This window comes from Carcharhinus amblyrhynchos, chromosome 5 (assembly GCF_965287045.1).
Source record: "Carcharhinus amblyrhynchos chromosome 5, sCarAmb.v2.hapA, whole genome shotgun sequence".
Classification (NCBI taxonomy): domain Eukaryota; kingdom Metazoa; phylum Chordata; class Chondrichthyes; order Carcharhiniformes; family Carcharhinidae; genus Carcharhinus; species Carcharhinus amblyrhynchos.
The window spans coordinates 119938763-119964959 of NC_137328.1; the positions used below are offsets into that span (position 1 = coordinate 119938763).

At 46.8% G+C, this 26197-nt stretch overlaps 1 protein-coding gene across 1 annotated transcript; it reads left to right on the forward strand.

Moving 5' to 3' along the window:
• Nucleotides 1-407: 407 nt before the first annotated feature.
• hpf1 (histone PARylation factor 1) lies at nucleotides 408-24606 on the forward strand. The gene is made up of 8 exons (XM_080189758.1): nucleotides 408-498; nucleotides 4585-4750; nucleotides 6370-6556; nucleotides 8058-8156; nucleotides 10884-11034; nucleotides 18699-18786; nucleotides 20543-20715; nucleotides 24320-24606. The coding sequence occupies exons 1-8, from the start codon at nucleotides 454-456 to the stop codon at nucleotides 24449-24451; spliced, it is 1041 nt and encodes a 346-aa protein (XP_080045884.1). The 5' UTR covers nucleotides 408-453; the 3' UTR covers nucleotides 24452-24606.
• The last annotated feature ends 1591 nt before the right edge of the window (nucleotides 24607-26197 follow it).

The window sequence follows — 26197 nt, forward strand, 5'->3', positions numbered from 1 at the left end:
GGGATAGTGCAGTCTGATTGGTTCATAGGACAGTACGACCTGATTGGTTCATGTGGCAGTGCTCTGTGATTGGTTGGTTCATGTGGTTTTGCTCCCTGATTGGTTCATTTGCCAGTGGTCCCTGATTGGTGTATGACACAGTGTTGTCTGATTGGCTAATTAGCTGTTTGCTGTGGTTCAGTGGCGGAGGGGAGTGAGTGGCCCTGTCCCCCAGGCGGAGGGGAGTGAGGAGAGTGTCCCCCAGGCGGAGGGGAGTGAGTGGCCCTGTCCCCCAGGCGGAGGGGAGTGAGTGGCCCTGTCCCCCAGGCGGAGGGGAGTGAGTGGCCCTGTCCCCCTGGCGGAGGGGAGTGAGGAGAGTGTCCCCTTGGCGGAGGGGGCTGGCGGGCGGGCGGGTTTGGGTGTCTCTTCCTCTTCATTGGGCCGCTCGGGTGAAGTTGGGGTGGTTTTTTTCTGATGGCGGGACGCGGGAAGAGGAAAGCAGCTTCCAGCAGCTCGGAGGTAATGAATGAATGGAGGGAATGGCGGTGTGGGAGCAGCAGCTTGTAACAAAGTAGCTGCGAGGGTAGCAGATAGAGAGAGTGTAACGGAGTGTGAGTGTAACACTGTGAGGGTAACAGTGTAGCAGAGAGAGAGAGTGTAACAATGTGTGTGAGAGGAGCAGAGAGTGAGGGTAACAGAGTGTCTATGAGTGAGGGTAACAGAGTGTCTATGAGTGAGGGTAACACTGGCTATGAGGATAACAAGAGAGGGTGGCAGGATGTCCCAGATGGGGATTGAGCCACTGGCTATAACCTATCACAGATACACTATCTCCTTGAGACTCGCCACACTCTGGTCCCTGTTTGGGTACGCCGAGGGAGAATTTTGCATGGCCGATGCACCTAACCAGCACGTCTTTTGGACTGTGGGAGGAAACAGGAGTACCTGGAGGAAACCCACGCAGACACGGGGAGAATGTGCAGACTCCACACAGACAGTGACCCAAGCTGGGAGTCAAACCCCTGATCCCTGGCACTGTGAGGCAGCAGTGCTAACCACTGTGCCACCCCACGGGAAGCTCACTCAAACCGTATTCAAACATACACTTTGCAGTTCAAATTTCCAAGTAAACTTCTGCTTAAATGCTGTTTTGGATTGAATCAGGATCCCTCCCCAACACAGGCCTTGTCTGAATCAGTACCAGGACTTTGTTTTCTGTTGTATTCTGATATTTTCCCCCAAAAAAAAAAATTGTTTGTATGAGCGGAAAGGATCAACCAAAAAGATCCAGTACTTGTTATGTAAAAGGCCTTGGGTGTGTTGGCTTTTGTAAAGGTGCATCATGGAACCATAGAACCTTACAGTGCAGAGCGAGGCCATTTGATGCATTAAGTCATCTTGGTTAGTATCAGTATAAAATGAAAAGTATTATTTCTTGCATGCTGTATGAACAAAACATGCCATGCATAGGAGAGAAGAAATGGAGAGGATGCAGAATATAGTGTTACAGTGATAACTAGGTCGTAGAGAAAGATCAGCTTAATATACGGTAGGTCCAGTCAAAAGTCTGACAGCAGCAGGGAAGAAGCTGTCCTTGAGTCGGTTGGTATGTGACCTCAGACGCGTGCACCTTTTTCCCGACGGAGGAAGGTGGAAGAGAGAATGTCTGGGCGTGCGTGGGGTCCTTAGTTATGCTGGCTGCTTTGCTGAGGCAATGGGAAGTGCAGACAGAGTCATTGGATGGGAGTCTAGTTTGTGTGATGGACTGGGCTTCATTCACAACCCTTTGTAGTTTCTTGCAGCTTGGACAGAGCAGGAGCCATGCCAAGCTGTGGTACAAGTGGAAAGGATGCTTTCTATGGTGCATCTGTGTCTTCGCTTATTCTCTGACAGAGCATCTGACCCCTGTCCTATTCCTGTGACTCCACATATTTACTCCACTAATTTCCCTAATCTATGCATCTTTGGGCACTATGGGGCAATTTACCGTGTAAGAAGTCTCACAACACCAGGTTAAAATCCTACATGTTTATTTGATAGTAAACCCACAAGCTTGCAGGGGTTGCCCCTTCGTCAGTTGAGTGGAGAGTTTACCACAGCCAGTCCACCTAAACCACATGTCTTTGAACTGCGGGAGAATGTACAAACTCCTCACACCGTCCCCCAAGGCTGGAATTGAACCTGGATCCCTGGCACTGTGAGGCAGCAGTGCTGACCACTGTGCTGCCCATGTTAGCTGAAGAATGGGATTGGCTAGATTATTTCACTCGCCCTGTCCACACCTGTCAAGGACCAAATTGTCTGACCCCCAACCAGACAATTTGTTTATTGAAATTTGCAGCAATCACTGCGATAATTAGAAGAAAAATCCAAGATTATGGGGATAAGGCAGGAAAGTGGAGCTGTGGATATTCTCACCAGATCAGTCATGATCTCATTGAATGGCAGAGCAGACTGGATGAGCTAACAAAAAAAAGTACCTGGATGTGCACTTGTCATGGCATAACATTCAAGGCTATGGGCTAGGTGCTGGTAAATGGAATTAGGTGGGAGGTCAGGTGTTTCATACGTATCGGTGCAGAATTGATGGACCGAAGGGTCTCTTCTGCACTGTATGATTCTACGAAATGGCCTACTTTTGCTCTGCCCAAGACTGCAAGAAACTAGCCCAATCCATCACACAAACCAGCCTCCCACTTCCCACTGGCTGCCTTAGCAAAGCAGCCAGCATAATGAAGGACCCCCCCCACACCTCGGACATTCTCTTTCACCTTCCTCCAGCAGGAAAAAGATACAAAAGCCTGAGGTCATGTACAAACCGACTCAAGGACAGCTTCTTCCCTGCTGCTGTCAGACTTTTGAATGGACCTACCTTGCATTAAGTTGATCTTTCTCTACACCCTAGCTATGACTGTTACACTACGTTCTGCACTCTCTCCTCCTCTATGAACAGCATGCTTTGTCTGTATAGCGCGCGAGAAACAATACTTTTCACTGTATGCTAATCCATGTGACAATAATAAATCAAATCAAAAACATCTTACGGTCTTATGCAATATTGGATTTATATTTAACACAATATCCAAACTTTAACATCGGGTCACAACCTCAGATTGTACCACTGGTCTGCCTAGAAAGAAAGAGAAACTTGTACCTCTCCTTTCCCTGGTCAACACTTTGCAACCCCATGGCCTCTACTACTTCGAAGAGCAAGAGCTGCAGCCTCAGGGGAACACCAACTTCAAGTCATGCTTGACTTGGGGCAGTATAACTGTCCCTTGACAGTCACTCCGTCACCATCCTGAAACTCCTCCCAGGGTGTACCTGCATCACATGGACTGCAGTGGTTCAAAAAGACAGCTCAGGCCATAGAGTGGTTTGTCAATGCAAGGGAGCAGAAGCAAGGTAGGCCTTCCTTAGAAACAAGAAAGAGGGGGGAAAAAAAAGAGGTCTACAAAATGATGAGAGGCACAGACAGGGTGGATAGTCAGAGGCTTTCTCCCCAGGGTGGAAGTGTCAATTACAAGGGGACACAGGTTCAAGGTGAGAGGGGGAAAGTTTAAGGGAGATGTGCGGGGGGATGTTTTTCACGCAGAGAGTGGTGGATGAACCTGCTCCTGAGCCTGGCGAGATGTGCCGTTAACAGGTCCAGGCAGCGGGTGATCGATGGGGTCACCCATCCTGACTGTCTGCCCCTCTACCGTGGCTATATTCATGGCCAGGTGTCCCTGGAGAGGAAGCATGCGGTGTCCGCGGGCACGGTTGACGTCTTCCGTGCTCTTTGGGCACAGCAAGGGCTGGGGATGCATTATAGACCCCAAAAACCACATCATGATTTAATGTTTTAAGTTTCCCTTGTACTTTGGTTCGGTTTGGGCTGTTTCCTCCCCCTTTTTGGGGAGCTGCCCCTTTTATTTTGTCCCTGAGTTTATTTGAGTTAGTTTATTTGTTTGCTCTAAAAGAGGAAGAGTGGTGGGTGCCTGGAACGTGCTGCCAGAGGAGCTGGTGGAAGCAGGCACATTAGCAACATTTAAGAGACATCTGGATGGGTACATGATCAGAGGGATACGGATTGAGTAAGGGCGGAAGGTTTTTTTTTAGTTTAGTTAGGGCATTATGATTGGCACAGGCCTGAAGGGCCTTTCCCCTGCTGTACTTTTCTCTGCTCAAGGAGAGAGAAAATCCTGAGTAAGCAACTTGTCCAAAATTCAGCCGACTGTGGTACATTGCTGTATTGGCACCAGAACCTTCTTGGCACAGATTGGCCTTGGCATCACCCTTGTAGGTACCACAACCCTCGCAAGTAATCCCAGATGATGAACATGGTCATCTTCACCTTGGGGGACTAACAAGAAAGCAAGGACATTGGTACCTTGAGGTACCAATCCATTTTGTTGGAGGTTCCTTCCTGTCCTGGAACTGGTTCCTGTGTCCCAGGAGTCTGAAGTCCTCTGAGTTTCTCTTTCACATTTTTAATTCTTTCTCCGTCCAGTCCTGAAGATCCAATCCAATGTTTCGGCTCGTTGTTACTGCTTGAATTCAGTTAGTTCCCAGCCTGCCTGCGAGTTCCTTGGCTTATAATTGCTTCCTGTGGTCTGTCCTCAGTCGAAGAATCCAGTGGCTAAAGATGGCAAGAGGAACCGAGGAGAGTGCGCCGGTGTTCCCGAAGAGTTGCGACAGAAGGTTCAGGATCTTTACAAGCTTCAGATGCCGGAAGACTTTTATCACTTCTGGGAATTCTGCCAGAGGCTAAATCCAGAGAATCCATGTGGTACGTGGCACACCCCCTAACCTTCCTAGAACTCCCCTGTCCAGTGTCTGTAGTGCAGACAGTGAGGCAAGCCAGGCCACCGAGGCTAACCATGCAAGCGCATCGGGAGAGGACATGAGTGAAACTGGTCCACTGAAAGCTGCTCCCCCCACCACCCCCCTCCCCGCAACCGATCACCACCCAGTCCCAACACCGTCACTCTTCAATGTTCCCAGCCCTGCACCAAACTGCATTCCCTGTTCACAAAGTTCCGTGTCCCTGCCAGGCTGACTATCAAGTTTAAAGTTTGTTTATTAGTGTCACAAGTAAGGCTTACATTAACACTGCAATGAAGTTACTGTGAAAATCCCCTAGTCGCCACACTCTGGCACCTGTTCAGGTACGCTAACCGTGCCAAATACTCCCTCAGTGTGTCAGCATGATGGGCCAAGTGGCCTCTTTCTGTGCTGCAGATTTTTATAATCCTCCTGTATGGATGGGACGGTAGTTAGCACTGCTGCCCCATAGCTCCAGAGACCCGGGTTCGATTCCTGGCTTGGGTCACTGTCTGTGCGGAGTCGGCATGTTCTCCCCGTGTCTGTATGGGTTTCCTCCAGGCGCTCTGGTTTCCTCCCACAGACTGAAAGATGTGCTGGTTAGGTGCATTGGCCATGCTAAATTCTCCCTCCGTGTACCCGAACAGGGGCCAGAGTGTGGTGACTAGAGGATTTTCACAGTAACTTCATTGCAGTGTTAATGCAAGCCTACATGCGACAATAATACACATAGTAAAGTTTTTAAAAACTTTACTATAATTAGACCCCGGGCCCTTTAACGAAAAAAGCGTCAGCAGTTTGATGGAATTCCTTTTGCTGAGACTGCCATTCATTTCACACACGCACACACCCCAATGCCAAACATCCCTTCCCCCTCCAGTCTGTCTGGAAGTATGTGCATATGGCCATGAATGTCCTGAACAACCTGTTTATACTAGTTATCGAGTTGAATATGAATTAATTGTGTAGTAACTGTGCTCATATAGGAAATGCAGCAGACCATTAAGGCACAGCAAGCTCCTACAAACATCATCGGTGCGATGGTCATTTCTTCCACCAAAGTTGGCTGAGGGATAAATATTGGCCACAGGGAAGGAGGCCCCTGCTCTTCCTGGGAAATTGCCCCATGAAATCTCTTGCTTTCACCCGAGAGGGTAAACAGGGCCTCGGCTTATAGTTCCATCTGAAAGACAGCACCTCCGGCAGTGTGGCACTCCGTTCAGCCCTGCCGCTGGTGAGTGAAGCCTGGAGTGGGACTCCTTCCACCTACGATTGGATTGGCCCTTTTTGCCCCAAGATTTAGGGGGATAAACTACGGTAAAATGTGTGGGGTTATGGGGATAGGACAAGGGAGAGGGCTAGGGCGGGATGCACTGAGAGTCAGTGTGGACTTGATGGATCGAATGGCCTCCTTCTGAACTGTCGGGATTATGTGATACAATCTGACTCAGACACATAGCTCTGACTGACTAAGGTATCAAGCTGACTCCTTCCTGAGGTTAATTCCTTACAGGGAGGTTATAATTCAAGGATTGAGTTTTAACAGATCTAAATTATTGCTCGTGTTCCCCCTCCCCCCAATAGAAGCATTGAAGCTGAACCTGGGACTGCGACTTGTTGGGCCTTTCGATATTCTGGCAGGAAAACCTAAAGAAGCAAAAAACCCAGAGCCTAATTACCTGCTGCATTGGCGCTACTTCTATGACCCTCCTGAGTTTCAGACCATCATCAACGGGGACTCGGAAACGCAGTATCACCTGGGCTATTTCAGGTAATTGTGGCATGGTTGTGTTATTGACAGGGTGCTGGGGACAGAGTCTTACTCAAATTAGAACATAGAAAAACTACAGCACAAACAGGCCCTTCAGCCCACAAGTTGCGCCGAACATGTCCCTACCTAGTAGGCCTACCTATAACCCTCAATCTTACCAAGTCCCATGTACTTATCCAAAAGTCTCTTAAAAGACTCTATCGAATCCGCCTCCACCATCATGGCTGGCAGCCGATTCCACGCATCCACCACCCTCTGAGTGAACAACTTACCCCGACATCTCGTCTGTACCTACTCCCCAGCACCTTAAACCTGTGTTTTCTTGTGGCAGCCGTTTCAGCCCTGGGAATTGAATTGGACTGAATCACTGTGAGGTTTTAGGGATTCAGAAGAAGAAACCACGCTCAGATATAGGTTAGACCAGTGTTTATCTCCCATCCCTAGTTGCCCTCGAAGATGGTACCTTCTGGAATTCCATGTGGTGTAGGTTTGATTTGATTTATTATTGTCGCAAGTATTGGTATACAGTAAAAAGTATTGTTTCTTGTGCACTAGACATACAGAACATACCGTTCATAGAGAAGAAAAGGAGAGAGTGCAGAATGTAGTGTTACAGTCATAGCTAGGGTGTAGAGAAAGATCAACTTAGTACGAGGTAGGTCCATTCCAAGTCTGACAGCAGCGGGAAAGAAGCTGTTCTTGAGTTGATTGGTACGTGACCTCAGGCTTTTGTGTCTTTTCCGCAATGGAAGAAGGTGGAAGAGAGAATTTCCGGGGTGCATGGGATCCTTGATTATGCTGGCTGCTTTTCCAAGGCAGTGGGAAGTGTAAACTTTATCAATGGATGGGAGGCTGGCTTAAGTGATGGACTGTCGGAAGTTCATGACTCTTATATATGTTTTTTATGGTCTTGGTCAGAGCAGAAGCCATACCAAACTCTGAAGTAACCGGGAAGAATGCTTTCTATGGTGCATCTGTAGAAGTTGGTGACCCGTAAACTCTCAGTGCTGTTAGTGAGGGAGTCTGAGGATTTTGACCCATCAGTAATCAAGGAATGGGCAGTATATTTCCATGTCAGGATGGTGAGGGATGGAAGGGAACATGTGGTTGGTGGCATTCCCGGATATCTGCTGCCCTTGTCCGAAGTGGCAGAGGTTATGAGTGGGGAAGGAGAGAGTTGCTGCAGTTCTCCTTGTAGTTGCTACACGCTGCATCCAGTGTGCATTAGTGGTGGAGGGAATGAATGTGTAACATGGCAGATGAGGTGCCGCTCGAGCGGGATGCTTTGTCTCAGATGGAATTTGAACTCCTCGAGTCTTGTTAGAGCTGCACTCATCCAGGCAAGTGGAGAACATTCCATCACACTCCTGACTTGTGCCTTGTAGATGGTGGACAGGCTTGGCGGAGTCAGGAGGCGAGTTACTCGCTGCTGATCTGCTCTTGTAACCACAGCATTGATGTGGCTGATCCACACTCAGGTCACTGTTTCATATGTTTACAGGGATACCCCTGAAGAATTGCCAGTGTTCGTAGTGGCAAATGTGGCTAAGAATGGCTGCTCACTGGCTCAGATGGGAGACAACTTGTTCAGTGCAGTGATGTAAGTATGTTTCTGTTTCTTTGGGACTGTATGTGCTGAGGCATTTATAAAATATAAAGATGGAAGGTGGCTGGCGAATTGCTGAAATTTAGTCACAGAAAATTACAGCATGGAAACAGGTCCTTCGACCCAACTTTATAGAACATTACAGCGCAGAACAGGCCCTTCGGCCCACGATGTTGCGCTGACCAATTAAAAAAGCAATGGCCCTCTAACCTAAACCAATCCCTTTCCATCCATAAACCTATCCACGGATCTCTTAAACGCCCCCAAACTAGGCGCATCTACAACTGCAGCAGGCAGGGCATTCCAATCCCTCACCACCCTCTGGGTAAAGAACCTACCCCTGATATCCGTCCTATAACCCCTTAATTTAAAGCTATGGCCCCTCGTGCTAGCTTCCTCCATCCGAGGAAAAAGGCTATCACTGTCCACTTGTCCATGCCGCCTAGTTTTTACCACTAAGCTAGTCCCAATTGCCCGCGTTTGGCCCATATCTCTCTATACCCATCTTGCCCATGTAACTGTCTAAGTGCTTTTTAAAGACAAAATTGTACCCGCCTCTACTATTACCTCTGGCAGCTCGTTCCAGACACTCACCACCCCCTGTGTGAAACAATTGCCCCTCTGGACACTTTTGTATCTCTCCCCTCTCACCTTAAACCTATGCCCTCTAGTTTTAGACTCCCCTACCTTTGGGAAAAGATATTGACTATCTAGAAGATCTGTGCCCCTCATTATTTTATGGACCTCTATGAGATCACCCCTCAGCCTGCAACACTGCAGTTCGAGGAACAGAGCGCAGTAACTTCTTGTTTAATGGGTAGCACACTCAGTTCACATTGAAAAGGTCGTACACATTGAAGTCTGACTCCAGAGAATCTGGACAGTTACTTCAGTCCAGCGCTGCTTAGAACATAGAACATTACAGCGCAGAACAGGCCCTTCGGCCCACGATGTTGCACCGACCAGTTACAAAAACTATGACCCACTAGCCTATACCAATCCCTTTTCGTCCATAAACCTATCCATAGATCTGTTAAACGCCCCCAAACTAGGCGCATTTACAACTGCAGCAGGCAGGGCATTCCAATCCCTCACCACCCTCTGGGTAAAGAACCTACCCCTGACATCCGTCCTGTAGCTACCCCCCCTTAATTTAAAGCCATGCCCCCTCGTGCTAGCTTTCTCCATCCGAGGAAAAAGGCTATCACTATCCACCCTATCTAAACCTCTAATCATCTTATATGTTTCAATAAGATCCCCTCTTAGCCGCCTTCTTTCCAACGAAAATAACCCTAAATCCCTCAGTCTCTCCTCATAGGACCTCCCCACCATACCAGGCAACATCCTAGTAAACCTCCTCTGCACCCTCTCCAAAGCCTCCACATCCTTCTTGTAATGTGGGGACCAGAACTGCACACAGTACTTCAAGTGCGGCCGCACCAGAGTAGTGTACAGTTGCAACATTACGCTGCGACTCCTAAATTCAATCCCCCTACCAATAAACGCCAAGACACCGTATGCCTTCTTAACAACCTTATCTACTTGATTCCCAACTTTCAGGGATCTATGTACACATACACCTAGATCCCTCTTGGTCAGAGGTACTGTCTTTAAGCTGAGACACTGAAAGAAGGGCCTGTGCAGCCCTGCAGGTAGACTTTAGATCCCACAACACTATTTCAGAGAGAAAGCACGGTAGCTCAGTGGTTAGCACTGCTGCTTCACAGCTCCAGCGACCTGGGTTCGATTCCTGGCTCGGGTCACTGTCTGTGTGGAGTTTGCACGTTCTCCTCGTGTCTGCGTGGGTTTCCTCCGGGTGCTCTGGTTTCCTCCCACGGTCCAAAGATGTGCAGGGTTAGGTTAATTGGCTATGCTAAAAATTGCCCCTTAGTGTACTAGGATGCTTAGGTTAGAGGGATTAGTGGGTATAATATGTAGGGATATTGGGGTGGGTCCTGGGTGGGATTGTGGTCGGTGCAGACTCAATGGGCCAAAGGGCCTCTTTCTGCACTGTAGGGTTCTATGATGATTCTATGACATTGAGTTCTCTCTGTTGCCTTGGCTGATTTTTTATTCCTCAACCAACGTTACTAAAACTAATTATAGAAACACAGAAAATTCTGGAGAGGAGATGTCCTCGTGGTATCATCGCTGTAGACTATTAATCCAGAAACTCAGCTAATGTTCTGGGGACCTGGGTTTGAATCCTGCCACGGTAGATGATGGAATTTGAATTCAATAAAAACTATCTGGAATTAAGAATCCACTGATGACCATGAAACCATTGTCAATGGTCAGAAAATCCATCTGGGTTCACTAATGTCCTTTAGGGAAGGAAATCTGCTGTCCTTACCTGGTCTGGCCTACGTGTGATCCACTGTCACAGCAACGTGGTTGGACTCTCAACTGTCCTCGGGTTTTGAGTGATGGGCAATAAATGCTGGCCAGCCAGTGACTCCCATGTTCATGAATGAATGAATAAAAAATGAAAGTGGCCCTTTGCATTATCTTCTGGTGGGTTTGGCTGATCTGGAATTTTGGAGCCTCTGTTCTGTTTTAGACCTTTATATTTGATTTTTGCCATTATCTTGATGTAATGGAGGAAGTTGGAGGAACAGGAGGGTGGGAATTGACTGAAGATTGTAGTTCAGTGTTTCTAAGTTCAGCTGTTGTACCTTATTATTTTCTCTTCTCCTTTCCCATCGCACCGTTGCTTTTCAGCCTCCTGTTGTCCAGAAGACAGAAGGAAGTGAGTAATAAAAACCAGAGCAGTGCGTTGAAAGAGCTCGAGACCAAACTGACGGCACTGGCAAAGAAATTGGGTTATTCCCTAGAGCAAAAAACTAAGGGAATGAAACAAAGAGATAAGAAGGTAAGCTCTTGTACCATACTTCCCTGGTTATTTGTGACTTCCAGTAGGAGCTGAGGGCCTTCCAGCTGTAACCCACAGTCAGAAGCAGAAGGTAACGTTCCATGATGGCGGGAAGCACTGACCAGGTATTGGGGAATTGGCGATCCTCTCTCTTAACCTTATAAAATCCCATTTGCTCGGACTTTAATGGGACACTAGTCTGCTAGCCATCTCCAAAGAGCTGCTGCCAAAGTTGGATTTCACCCTGTTTAATTTTCCTTCCCCAGTCCATTCTCCGAAAAATTCCCTCTTTTAAATAAAATCCCTCTCAATCGCTCTTGTCTCATCTCCTGACCTTCCCCTCTATTCCCATCCTATTCATGGATTTGTCAAGATGCCCCTTAAGAGTAACTACTGCATCCACTTCCACTACCTCCCCCAGCAATGAGTTCCAGGCACCCACTACTCTGCGTAAAAAAAAAATCTGCCTTGTGCATTTCCTTTAAATCTCGCCCCTTGCACCTTAAACCTATGCCCCCTAGTAATTGACTCTTCCACCTAGGAAAAAGCTTCTGACTATCCACTCTGTCCATGCCTCTCATAATCTTATAGACTTCAATCTCAACCTCCATCGTTCCAGTGAGAACAATACAAGTTTTTCCAACCTCTCCTCATAGCTAATGCCCTCTAGCATTAGATAATCCTGGTAAATCTTTTCTGTACCCTCTCCAAAGCCTCCACATCCTTCTGGTAGTGTGGCGACCAGAATTGAACACTATATTCCAAGTGCGGGCTCACTAAGGTTCTATAAAGCTGCAACATGACTTGCCCCTTTTTAAACTCAATGCCCTGGATGATGAAGGCAGGCAAGCCTCTAGCACTGTGAGTCCCAGTCAATATAGGAAATGTTGAAATCTTCCACCACAACAACCCTGTTACTTTTACACCTTGCCAAAATCTGCCTATGTATCTGTTCCTCTATCTCCTGCTGGCAGTTGGGTGGCCTATAGTAAATCCCCAACATTGTGACTGCACCTTTCCTATTCCTGAGCTCTACCCATATTGCCTCGCTGAATGAGCCCTCCAAGCTGTCCTTCCACACTACAGCTGTGGTATTCTCCTTAACCAGTGGTGCAACTCCCCATCCCTTTTATATCCCCCTCTATCCCACCTAAGACATCTGTGACCTCAAATGTTAAGCTGCCAATCCTGTTCTTCCCTTAACCATGTCTCTGTAATGGCAACAACATCATAGTTCCTAGTACTAATCCAAACTCTTAAGTTCATCTGCCTTACCTATTACACTTCTCGCATTGAAACAAATGCACTCCAGTCCACCAGACCCTCTTTGATTAGCAATCCCACTCTGCCTGCTGTTTCTCTGAGTCTTACTGGCCCTACTGTCTGGTTCCCCTTCAGCTAATTCACCTTTACCCCCTGCCAAACTAGTTTAAATCCTCCTGTGTGACACTAGCAAACCTCCCAGCCAGAATATTTATGCCCTTCCAGTTTCAATGCAACCCCCTGTCCTTTTTGTACAGGTCCCACCTGCCCCGGAAGAGACTCCAGTGGTCCAGATAGCTCCCTCTTACACCGGCTGTTTAGCTACGTATTGAGCTGCACTATCTTCCCATTCCTAGCCTCACTAGCATGAGGCACAGGGAGTAATCCTGAGATTACAACCCTAGAGGTCCTGCTTTTTAACTTTCTACCTAACTCCCTAAACTGCTGCTGCAGGACCTCGTCACTCTTCCTACCTATGTCATCGGTACCAATATGTACCATGACCCCTGGCTGTTCACCCTCTCCCTTCAGAATGCTTTCTGTCCATTCAGAGACATCCTGGAGCCTAGCACCAGGGAGGCAACATCCCATCCTTCCACCCCCACAGAAATGCCTATCTGTATCCCTAACTATACAGTCCCCTATAACTGTTTATAAAGATGATGGTTGATCTGACCAGCATTTTCCACTTCTCAGATTTTCAGCATCTGTATTATTTTGCTTTAATTGAAAGCACAGGTTGTCTGGTCATTGTCAGTGGTCACTGCCACGTTACTGTCTGCGAATTGCCTTCCATGTTTCCTCTGTTATGACGGTGTGCTTTGAAAGTATTTACCTGGGTTGCAAAGTTCTCTGCAGGCTAGTTGAACAGGGGGCGAAGAGAGGTGGTGACCTCACAGCTAACCCAATCCTTCCTTTAGCCAAGGTTCAGGTAGATGATTTTCATCACGGGATGGGTGCAACAACAGTCAAACTGTGGCCCAATTTTCTTTTGCCCTAACCTGAGGGTGCTGAGACCATTTGATTCATTATTGTCACATGTATTAGTAAACAGTGAGAAGTATTGTTTCTTGCATGCTATACAGACAAAGCGTACCGTTCGTAGAGAAAGAAAGGAGCGAATGCAGAATGTAGTGTTACAGTCATAGCTAGGGTGTAGAGAAAGAACATTTTAGAACATAAGAAATAGGAGCAGGAGTAGGCCATCTAGCCCTTCGAGCCTGCCCCGCCATTCAATAAGATCATGGCTGATCTGTCGTGGCTCAGTTCCACATTCCCGCCCTCTCCCCATAACCCTTAATCCCCTTGCCTATCAAAAACCTATCAACCCGCGTCTTAAAAATATTGAGCGAGGCAGCCTCCACCACTTCAACGGGCAGAGAATTCCAGAGATTCACCACCCTTTGAGTGAAGAAGTTCCTCCTCAACTCCGTTCTAAACTGCCCCCCCTTTATCCTGAGGCTGTGCCCTCTAGTCCTACTGCCCTTTCTGAGCGGGAAGAGCCTCTCCACCTCTATCCTTTCCATCCCATTCAACATCTTATACGTCTCAATGAGATCTCCCCTCATTCTTCTAAACTCTAACGAGTACAAGCCTAGTTTATTCAGCCTCTCCTCATTGTTCAACCCCCGGTGGATAGAGGAGAGCCGGTGGATGTGGTCTTTCTTGATTTTCAGAAGGCGTTTGACAAGGTGCCTCACAAGAGGTTATTACAGAAGGTCAGGGGGCATGGAGTTGGGGGTAGGGTGTTAGCGTGGATAGAGGATTGGCTGTCAAATAGGAGGCAGAGAGTGGGGGGTCAATGGGTGCTATTCGGATTGGCGGTTGGTGACTAGTGGAGTGCCCCAGGGGTCGGTGCTGGGGCCTCAGCTATTCACCATTTATATAGATGATCTGGAGGAGGGAACCGAGTGTATGGTGTCGAAATTTGCTGATGACACCAAGATTGGTGGAACGGCAAATTGTGCGGAGGCTGTGGAGAGTCTGCAGAAGGATCTAGATAGGCTGGGCGAATGGGCCAGGAACTGGCAAATGGAATTTAATGTTGGCAAGTGCGAGGTGGTCCACTTTGGTAGGAATAATGGTAGGAAGGACTATTACTTACATGGTGAAAACTGCAGGTTGCGATTAATTTTAATTAGTTTTAATTAATTTAATTTAATTAATTTTAATTAGTTCATTTAGTCATTTAACGTCATTTAGTAATGATTCCCAAATTGTCTTGTTAAAGCTGGTCTTTGTAAAATTGAGAGGGATGGAGAAGTGGCTCAGAGTAACTCTGGGCAATGTCGAGTACTGTTCATTGTCTATTTTATATGATAAGAGGTTAAGATTGAGGCATTTTTCTCTGCCCTGTGGTTGGATACAAAGATGTGACTTTCTTATTAGTGTGATATTGATGGGAAATATAAAGAACAAAGAAAATTACAGCACAGGTACAGGCCCTTCGGCCCTCCAAGCCTGCACCGACCATGCTGCCCGACTGAACTAAAACCCCCTATCTTTCAAGGACCGAATCCCTTTATTCCCATCCTATTCATCTACGCCTCTTAAAAGTCACTACCGTATCCGCTTCCACTACCTCCCCCGGCAACGAGTTCCAGGCACCCACCGCCCTCTGTGTAAAAAAAAGTTTGCCTCGTACGTCTCCTTTAAACCTTGGCCCTCGCACCTTAAACCTGTGCCCCCTAGTAATTGACTCTTCCAAAAATATATTGTTGGAAATTGGCCATGGTGTCAACTACAATAAATCAAAAGATGTAAAGCCAGCAACATACAGAATTCTAGGTGTATGCCATTTTTAAGACTGTTTTCTTGCTGTTAATTGCTTGAGATCTGAAATCATTATTTATTTGAAAGCTGCCTCTGTTAAGACTTGGTGTGCAGACATCTAATGAAGTTTGTGCGGAATCTACGACATGAGAACGGGCCATTTGGCCCACCTAGTCTCTGCTGGTATTTAAACCCTCAAAGGCACAAAATAAGAGCTGAAGTAAGCCATGCAGCCCATCGAGTCTGATCCACCATTCAGTACAATCATGGATGACCTTGGGCTTCAACTCCACTTTCCTGCCCAATCCCCCTTATCCTTAACTCCCCGAGAGACCAAAGATCTACCCTTCTCAACTCTCTGGGCCGGGGAATTCCAAAGATTCACAACCCTCTGAGTAAAGTAACTCTATCCAAGTTGTACTGATCTACTTCCAAATCCCCTTTAATCCGTATGTTTCCAGGATGCTGCAGACTTCCAGTATCCTCTTTTTCCAATACGGAGTGCAACACCAACATTGGAGAGATGCACAGAAATCATAGAATCCTGACAGTGCAGAAGGACGCCGTTCCGCCCATCGAGGCTATACTGACCACAATCCTACCCAGGCCCTTTTCCTGTAACCCCACATATTTACCCTACTGATCCCCCTGACACTAGGGACAATTTAGCATGGCCAATCCACATATCTTTGGACTGTGGGAGGAAACTGGATCATCTGGAGGAAACCCATGCAGATACGGGGAGAACGTGCAGACTCTGCACAGGCAGTGACCCGAGGCTAGAATTGAACCCGGGTCCCTGGCGGTGTGAGGCAGCAGAGCGAACCCAGTGTGCCCCTTGTGACAAGACTCGGAACTGTGTGGTAATCGTATAAAGCTTTTCCAGTGAATCGTATCTTTTCGGTATGGCATGTCCTGCAGGCAGGATATTGCACGACAGATATTCCATTTTTTTTAAGGGTGTGAACCGATCTTCTTAATTGACCGAGTGCCTGAAATATACAAACATTGCAACTGCCTCTCCAGATCTCGGGGACTTGTATTTAGCTGCAATTGTCGGGGTTTGTTTGTGAAGAACATTGCGTACACATTGCTGCTGTGCTTCAGAGCTCAGCAATGTTGAGAGAGAAAGAGATTCATTAATGTTTTGAATCTGATTTGCATTGCCTTTGGGCTGTTCTCATCACACGCAGTGTCTGCCACAAGTTCTTTGATGGAACGGTGTTGATTTAAAAATACACTTGCCACCGGGCGCTTATTTCATTAACTCTTGAATCTCTGCCATATCTTCTGACCCACTTGAGCGATGTGGTAGCATGGTGGTTAGCACTGCTGCCTCACCGCTCCAGCGACCCGGGTTCGATTCTCAGCTTGGGTCACCCTGTCTGTGTGGAGTTGGCACATTCTCCCCGTGTTGGATTAGTAAATTTGCTGATGACACCAAAGTCGGAGGTGTGGTAGATAGTGAGGAAGGGTGTCATAGTTTGCAGGAAGACTTAGACAGGTTGCAGAGCTGGGCCGAGAGGTGGCGGATGGAGTTTAATGCGGAGAAGTGTGAGGTAATTCACTTTGGTAGGAATAACAGATGTGTCGAGTATAGGGATAACGGGAGGACTTTGAATAGTGTGGATGAGCGGAGGGATCTAGGTGTATGTGTACATAGATCCCTGAAAGTTGGGAGTCAAGTAGATAAGGTTGTTAAGAAGGCATACGGTGTCTTGGCGTTTATTGGTAGGGGGATTGAATTTAGGAGTTGCAGCGTTATGTTGCAACTATACACAACTCTGGTGCGGCCACACTTGGAGTACTGTGTGCAGTTCTGGTCCCCACATTACAGGAAGGATGTGGAGGCTTTGGAGAGGGTGCAGAGGAGGTTTACCAGGATGTTGCCTGGTATGGAGGGGAGGTCCTATGAGGAGAGGCTGAGGGATTTGGGGTTGTTTTCGCTGGAAAGAAGGCAGCTAAGAGGGGATCTTATTGAAACATATAAGATGATTAGAGGTTTAGATAGGGTGGATAGTGATAGCCTTTTTCCTCTGATGGAGAAATCTAGCACGAGGGGGCATGGCTTTAAATTAAGGGGGGGTAGTTATAGGACGGATGTCAGGGGTAGGTTCTTTACCCAGAGGGTGGTGAGGGATTGGAATGCCCTGCCTGCTGCAGTTGTAAATGCGCCTAGTTTGGGGGCGTTTAAGAGATCCGTGGATAGGTTTATGGACGAAAAGGGATTGGTTTAGGTTAGTGCGTCATTGTTTTGTAACTGGTCGGCGCAACATCGTGGGCCGAAGGGCCTGTTCTGCGCTGTAATGTTCTATGTGTCTGCGTGGGTTTCCTCCCACAGTCCAAAGATGTGTGGGTCAGGTGCTTTGGCCATGCTAAATTGCCCCTTAGGGTCCCGGGATGTGTAGGTTAGAGGATTATTGGGGTAAGTATGTGGGTTTACGGGAATAAGGCCAAGGTGGGATTGTGGTCGGTGCAGACTCGATGGCCGCCTTCTGCACTGTAGGGTTTCTATAATTGCACTGCTAAAGTTACTCTTATCCATTTATCAGCAGTTACATCCTTTGGCCTTGCACTGTTAAGTCAATTGCAATGATAAAGCAAGGTGATGGATATAGGCTTACCCGATGAATATAAATGGACACATCTGCAGCAATTGAGGCTGGGGGAACTGTAAGGAGTTTGTAACTCTGCTGAGCTGTGTGTAGGATAAACTTGCTGAAGGTAAAAGACGCTGCTGTGTGGTCCCTGCACCGTATACTATTATTGATCATAATAACACACATTGACCATCCATCACATGTGCAGTTACTAAAGAAAATTGGCAGCTCTCCAGTCGTCTTGTGTCCTTGTTATTCTGCTGCCTCACAGCACCAGGGACCCAGGTTCGATTCCCGGCTTGAGTCGCTGTCTGTACGGAGTCTGCATGTTCTCCCCCCTGTTTGCGTGGGTTTCCTCCGGGTGCTCCAGTTTCCTCCCACTGTCAGCTGGCATGGTAGCACTGTGGTTAGCATTGCTGCTTCACAGCCTCAGGGACCTGGGTTCAATTCCTGGCTTGAGTCACTGTCTGTGTGGAGTTTGCACATTCTCCCTGTGTCTGCATGGGTTTCCTCCCACAGTCCAAAGATGTGCGGGTTAGGTTGATTGGCCATGCTAAAATTGCCCCTTAGTGTCCTGAGATGTGTAGGTTAGATGGATTAGCGGGTAAATATGTAGGGATATGGGGGTAGAGGCTGGGTGGGATTGTGGTCAGTGTAGACTTGATGGGCCAAATGGCCTCTTACTGCACTGTAGAGTATCTATGATCTATGATCCACGCTGGTTAGGTGCATTGGCCAAGCTAAATTCTCCCTCAGTGTAATAGAACAGGTGCCGGGGTGTGGCGTGGCGACTGGGGGATTTTCACAGTAACTTCATTGCTGTATTAATGTAAGCTCACTTGTGACATTAATAAATAAACGTAAAAACTTGTTTCTTTAACCTGACTAATACTCTGTCAGTGCAGCGAGATGCCATTGATATTTTTTCAGTGGGTGCAGCGCAAGGTTTAGCTAAACATGAATGCGTTGTTTCAGAAGCAGAGATTGACTTTACTTTCACATTGCAGATTATCTATCTTTTATTTCTAGATTGCCACCAGAACTTTTCACGGCGCTGGTTTGATTGTCCCGATAGATAAAACCGGTGTGGGTTACCGGGAGCTTCCCGAGACTGACGGTACGTTTGTGTTGTATTTTACACTCATTCTTTGTAAACGGAAATCTAAAACTGCATCAAAGGCCGCGCACAAATTGGAATGGGAAGTAATCGATTGGTGTACTTCCCTTTATTAACTTCAGGAGCTCTGAGATCAGTTGACTCAACTTTGGTTCTCACGCAATGAGTAATATTTCTAGGAATAGCATAGCATCCTGCACAGGTCTCAGCGGCATTCCAGTGTGGCATGTTCTGAATGATGTGGAGATGCCGGCGTTGAGCTGGAGTAGGGGCAGTAATAAGTCTCTCAAATCACGTTAAAGTCCAACAGGTTTATTTGGAATCACGCGCTTTCGGAGCGCTGCTCCTTAATCAGGTGAGTTGGACTTTGACCTGGTGTTGTGAGAGACTGTTCGGAATGGGAGTGGAAAGCCAGAGTCATTGCGTCATGACAGCCCATTCGGCCCACTGACTCAGTGCCGACTCTCTGTTGAACAATCCAGTCAGTCCCATTCATAAGAACATAAGAAATAGGAGCAGGAGTAGGCCATCTAGCCCTTCGAGCCTGCCCCGCCATTCAGTAAGATCATGGCTGATCTGTCGTGGCTCAGTTCCACATTCCCGCCCTCTCCCCATAACCCTTAATCCCCTCGCTTATCAAAAACCCATCAACCTGCGTCTTAAAAATATTTAGCGAGGCAGCCTCCACCACTTCAACGGGCAGAGAATTCCAGAGATTCACCACCCTTTGGGTGAAGAAGTTCCTCCTCAACTCCGTTCTAAACCGCACCCCCCTTTATCTTGAGGCTGTGCCCCCTAGTCCTACTGTCCTTTCTGAGCGGGAAGAGTCTCTCCACCTCCATCCTATCCATCCCATTCATCATCTTATACGTCTCAATGAGATCTTTCCTCATTCTTCTAAACTCTAACGAGTACAAGCCTAGTTCATTCCTCCATTCCATCCCCATCACTCTTCAAGTTTATTTCCCTCAAACTCCCCATCCAATTTCTTTTTGAAATCCCTGATTGTCTCTGCTTTTACAATCCTCACAGGCACCGAGTTCCAGGTCTTCACCGTTCGCTGACTTTAAAAAGGAGTCCGTCCTCACATCCCCCTGCACCTCGTGCCCAAAAACCCGAACTTTGTTCCCCCTTAGCCCTTGCCCCATCTGTTTATGGAGCAGTTTTTCTCTCTCTACCTGACCTAAACCTGATACAATCTTGTACATCTCTGTTCAATCTCCAGTCCAACCACCTTTGCTCCAAGGTGAACAACCCCAACTTCTCCAGCCAAATTTGAAGCTGTAATCCCCTGTCACTGGAACCGTTCTGGTAAATCTCCTCCGCACCCTTTTTTATGGACACTCGTTCTCCCTAAAGGGTGCTGACCAGAACTGGGTGCAATATTCTAGTTGTGACCAAACCAGAGTTTCATACAAGTTCAACATAATTTCCCTTGCTTTTACACGTTACTCTTGAATTAGCAGATTCAGTGGTCTGGCACTTTTTTTTGTGTGTCTGATTGGCTTCAGTGATGCATTTTGGCCATTTCCTGATGTTTGTAGTTGTTAAGATGTATATTAAAATATCACATTTTAGATGTACTTCACTGGTTGTTAGGGTCTTTTTGAAGTTATGGAAAGTGCTGTGTAAACGTACGTCTTCCATTGCATATCTTTGGAGAAATGTAGGGACATTGTGTAGCATATGCAGTTTTCCTTCCATCCTACGCTGAGAAATAATCAGTGTCCTTTTTTGTTCAAAACTATAACAACAGGAGGTCTTAAAAAGATCTGTAAAGCGATCGTGGAAGCTCCAACTGATGACGCCCGGATTAAAGCTTTTGCCCCAATCCAAGAAATAATCACCTACGTTCAGTTTGCCAATGATGAGTGTGACTATGGAATGGGATACGAACTAGGAATTGATCTCTTCTGCTACGGGTCACATGTAAGTGGACACAGATGGGTTTGAGTGTTTTTAACTGTTTGAAGTTCAAGTGCATGAGGATAGGTGCCAGAGGTAGCTCAGCTGATTCAGGGTGGTTCTTTGTACAATTCTGGTCACCCTATTATAGAAAAGATATTATTAAACTAGAAAAAGTGCGGAAAAGATTTACTAGGATACTACCGGGATTTGATGGTTTGAGTTATATAGGGATTATTGGATTGATTGGGACTTTTTTCCCTGGAGCGTAGGAGATTTGGGGGTGATCTTTTAGAGGTCTATAAAGTAATGAGGGACATAGATCATCAGCTGGATAGTCAACACTTTTTCCCAAAGATAGGGGAGTCTGAAACTAGAGTGCATAGGTTTAAAGTGAGACGGGAGAGATACAAAGGGGTTCAGAGGGCCAATTTTTTCATACAGAGGGTGGTGAGTGTCTGGAACAAGCTGCCAGAAGTTGCAGTAGAAGTGGGTTCAATTTTGTCTTTTACAAAGCATTTGGACAGTTACATGGGTAAGATGGGTATAGAGGGTTGTGGGCCAAACGTGGGCAATTGGGGCTAGCTTAGCGGTTTAAAAAAAAAGGGTGGCATGGACTGCTTGGGCTGAAGGGCCTGTTTCCATGCTGTAAATATCTGACAAAGGTCAGCTGCAGATTCCCTTCCCATGTCATCCGGACTTGGAACTATTATCACATTCCCTCAATGTTCTGGAACCCCTCTACCTTCACCACCCAGGCTGCAACGATTCAAGAAGTGGGCGGCACAGTAGCACAGTGGTTGTGGGCAACACAGAAGCACAGTGGTTAGCACTGCTGCTTCACAGCTCCAGGGACCTGGGTTTGATTCCCGGCTCAGGTTATTGTCTGTGTGGAGTTTGCACATTCTTCTCGTGTCTGCGTGGGTTTCCTCTGGGTACGCTGGTTTCCTCCCACACTCCAAAGATGTGCGGGTTAGGTTGATTGGCCATGCTAAATTGCCCCTTACTGTACTAGGATGCTTAGATTAGAGGGATTAGTGGGAAAAATATGTAGGGATTTGGGGGTAGGTCCTGGGTGGGATTGTGTTCGGTGCAGACTCGATGGGCTGAAGGGCCTCTTTCTGCACTGTAGGGATTCTATGAAGACAATTCATCACCACTTTCTCAAAGGCATGGGAGATGGGCAGAAATGCTGAATGTGCCGACAATGCCCACATCCCATGACTGAATGATATTTTTTTAAAAAGTTCCACCGCAGGCCTGTGGACACAGCCTGACCCACCTGTGTGGAATTACAGGGGTCTTGTGTTGGTGGAAATGTCATCTTCCAGATAAACTGGGTACAACGGTAACTACTTCTGAATAAATCGCTGCAGGAAGCCCTCACTTAAATTAGGGTTACATTCCTGAAAACTGCGACTTTAACTGAAACGATGTTAAGCAAATCATAGGTTCCCATGGGGATCAGTTTTAAAGCCAGAGTTAGGTTCCCTTTGGCATAGAATCCCTCCAGTGCAGAAGGAGGCCATTTGGCCCATTGAGTCTGCAGCGACCACAATCCCAATCAGATCCTATCCCTGAAAGTCCATTCATTTACCCCGCTGGTTCATGGCCAGTTAACCTAACCCACACATCTTTGGACTGTGGGAGGAAACCCACGCAGACACGGTGATAATGTGCTAACTCTGCACACAGACAGTGACCCGAGGCCAGAATTGGACCCGGGTTCCTGGCACTGTGAGGCAGCAGTGCTAACCACTGAGCTACCCACACTTGTCACCCAAGAACTCAACGTCTAAGTTGAAATACTGCACGTTCCATGTGCATTCCTTAGCTGAAGTAAATGGCAAAACAAAATAAAACGTTAAATATAAAAACAACTCGCAATGTAATTTTTAAAAAATCACACTTGCCTCAGTAATTTTTAAAGCCTCCATCAGGTGGCAGAATTGGTCAGTGCTGAAAGGTGCCAGAAACCTTGAGACTACTTGCACTAACTAACCTCTGCCACTGCACGGAGCTTCAGTTCAGAGGCAGGAGCGGAATGGCTGAAAATTGAACTGGGTGAGAATAGAGGCTGGAAGGCAGGGCCAGCCAGGAAGCAAGGTCATAGAATCATAGAATTCCTGCTATGCAGGAGGAGGCCCATTGAGTCTGTACCGACTCTCTGACATGTTATGGGTGGCACAGTAGCACGGTGGTTAGCACTGTTGCTTCACGGTTCCAGGGACCCGGGTTCAATTCCCAGCCTCGGGTCACTGTCTGTGGGGAGTTTGTGCATTCTCCTCATGTCTGCGTGGGTTTTCTCCGGGTGCTCCAGTTTCCTCCCACAGTCCGAAGATGTGCAGGTTAGGTTGATTGGCCGTGTTGAAATTGCTCCTTAGTGTCCTGAGATGCATAGATTAGTGGATAAAATGTGTAGGGATATGGGGGCAGGGCCTGGGTGGGATTGTGGTTGGTGCAGACTCGCTGGGCCGAATGGCCTCTTTCTGCACTGTAGGGTTTCTATGATTTTATGATTCTATGAAAACACCCCACCCAGGCCCACCCCTCCGCCCCCTCCCATTTACTCCACTAATCTACACAGCTTTGTACACTGAGGGAGAATTTACCATGGTCGATGCACCTAAACTGGAGTGGAGGTCAGTCAGAGAGTTCATTCATTTTATGGGATGTGAGCATCGCTGGCTGGGTCCAGCATTTATTGCCCATTCCTAACTGCCCTCCATTTCAGAGGGCCTTTGAGAGTCAACCACATTTGCTGTGACTCTGGAGTCACATGTAGACCAGACTAGGTAAGGACGGGGGATTTCCTTCCCGAAAGGACATCAGCAAACCAGATGGGTTTTGACAACAGTTGATGATGGTTTCATGATCATCAGTAGACTTTTAATTCCAGATTTTTATTGAATTGCCATGGTAGGATTCAAACCTGGCTCCCGAGGAAATTACCCTGGGTCTCTGGATTATTGGTCCAGTGATAATACTACTCCACCCTTAGGCAACTAGGGATGGGCAATAAATGTTGGCCAACCATCAATGCCCATATCCCATAAATGGGACAGCAGTAGGATGAGGAAGGGGGGGTGGGTGGGGATGTGTGGAACTGAGGGCAGGAGTGAAAATATCAGGGGGAAGATTTTGTGCCAAGCAGAGGAAGTCTGTGACAAACTACTCCAGTGTTAATATGAAACAAATACACTGGCAGTAATTTATTAATGATGTTCAAGTGAGTCAACATTGAGGACTTGCTGCAACTCTTCACGATTGTGACTCATTCACAACCTGTTGACTGGAACAGCATGCTGGCACAGTGGTTAGCACTGCAGCCCTGGGTTTGATTCCTGGCTTGGGTTACTGTCTGTGAGGAATCTGCATGTTCTCCCTGTGTCTGTGTGGGTTTCCTCCGGATGCTCCAGTTTCCTCCCACAGTCCGAAAGACGTGCTGGTTAGGATGCATTGGCCATGCTAAATTCTCCCTCCGTGTACCCAAACAGCTCTGGAGTGTGGTGACGAGGGGATGTTCAGTGATTTCATTGCAGTGTTAATGTAAGTCTAATTCTGACACTAATTAAAAAAACTTTATCTTTTTTCATTGATGATATCCTTCTGTCGTTTGCTTTCACAGTACTTTCACAAGATGGTACAGCAATTGTTACCTCTTGCCTACAAACTCCTGAAGAGGCACCTGTTTGCTGAGATTATTGAGGCTCATTTGGCCAACAGGAATTGGGATAATCTGGACCAACTGAAAGCTTGATTTCACCAAAAATATTTGTGTTTGTTTACAAAGTATTGAATTTCCAAACTTATTTCATGAGCTAGAGTGTTTTGTCTGAATCGTATTCCATTTTTTAAAGAATGAATAGTGTTTTTTTTTAACAATAAAGATCCTTTTGGTGTTGCTTAAGTGTTCATGACTGACTGGTGCAAATACTAAGCTCTGCAGCTTTATCAGCTATGACCAATGCATACTAATGCACAAACTTGCCTCTGAAGAATATGTGCTGGCTTTGATTATCTTGTACCTGAATGTCATTAATCTCTTCCTACATGTCCTCTAAATCCCACAAGTGTTTAACAAAAAGCAGTAACCAGATTTATTACAGTAATACATCTCGATTTGCTTTTGAATGAGCTAAACATAGAAAATAGGACCATTTGGCCCTTTGAGCCTGCTCCAACATTCATTATGATCATGGCTGATTGTCCAACTCAATAGCCTCATCCCTCCTTGTCTGCCTTCCCCCCCCCCCCCCCCCCCCCGCCATATCCTTTGATTCCCTTTGCCCCAAGAGCTATATCTATAACTATTTCATGAAACCATGCAATGTTTTATCCTCAACTGCTTTATGTAGTAATGAATTCCACAGGGTCGCCACTCTCTGGGTGAAAACATTTCTCATTGTGCAGAATACGATAGAGCAGAAGAGGGCCCATGGCCCATCAAGTCTGCACCAATGCATGAAAGGCCCTGACCTGCCCACCTAATCTCATTGCCAGAATGTTATGATGTGCCAAGTACTCATCCAGGTACTTTTTAAAGGATGTGAGGCATCCCGCCTCCACCCCTCTCCCAGGCAGTGTATTCCAAACAATCACCACCCTCTGGGTAACATTTTTTTCTCAAATCCACCCTAAACCACCTCACCCCTCACTTTAATTTGTGTTCCCTTGCAACTGACCCTCCAACTAGGGGGAACCAGCTGTCCCCGATCCACATTGTTCATGCCCTCATCATCTTCAACACCTCAGGCTTCTCTGCTCCAGAGAAAACAACCCAAGCCTATCCAACCTCACTACTTTCAATACTTTGTAATTTCAGTTCTAAAAGGTTTACCCTATATCCTTAGACTATGTTTCCTGGTTCTGGACATCCATGCTATTAGGAATATCCTACATCCACTCTGTAAAGTCCTATTAGAATTTTCTCAGTTTCTACAAGATCCACCTGCCTTTATTCTTCTAAACTCCAGGGATGTCTTGTTGCAATTATATAGGGTCTTGGTGAGGCCATAACTAGAATATTGTGTTCAGTAGAAGTTTCGAAGAATGAGTGTGGGGACACTAACATTCCAAGAATGAATTAATCAGTGGCTGATTATTTGTCTTGTGCACCACTCCCCACACTCCAATATCAGCCATCCACTCCAATTTTCCCCCTTCAATGACATTCGTGTTGATAAAACAGCTGCACAGAATCATACAGCTCGGAAGCATTATTGGGTGCATTGTGTACCGCTTTGAAAGGCTGTAGAATTAGGAAGAGGACCTAAGCACAACAAGAATGAGGAGTAGGCCATGCATCCCTTCAAGGCTGTTCCACTTGTCAATACAATCAACTCCATTTTCCAGCCTGGTCCCTATAATTCTTAAGTAAGCTTATTTATTATCATAAGAAGGCCGACATTAATACCACAATGAAGTTACTGTGAAAATCCCCAAGTCACCACTGTTTGTCGTCTGTTTGGGTACACTGAGGGAGAACTTAGCATAGCCAAAGCAT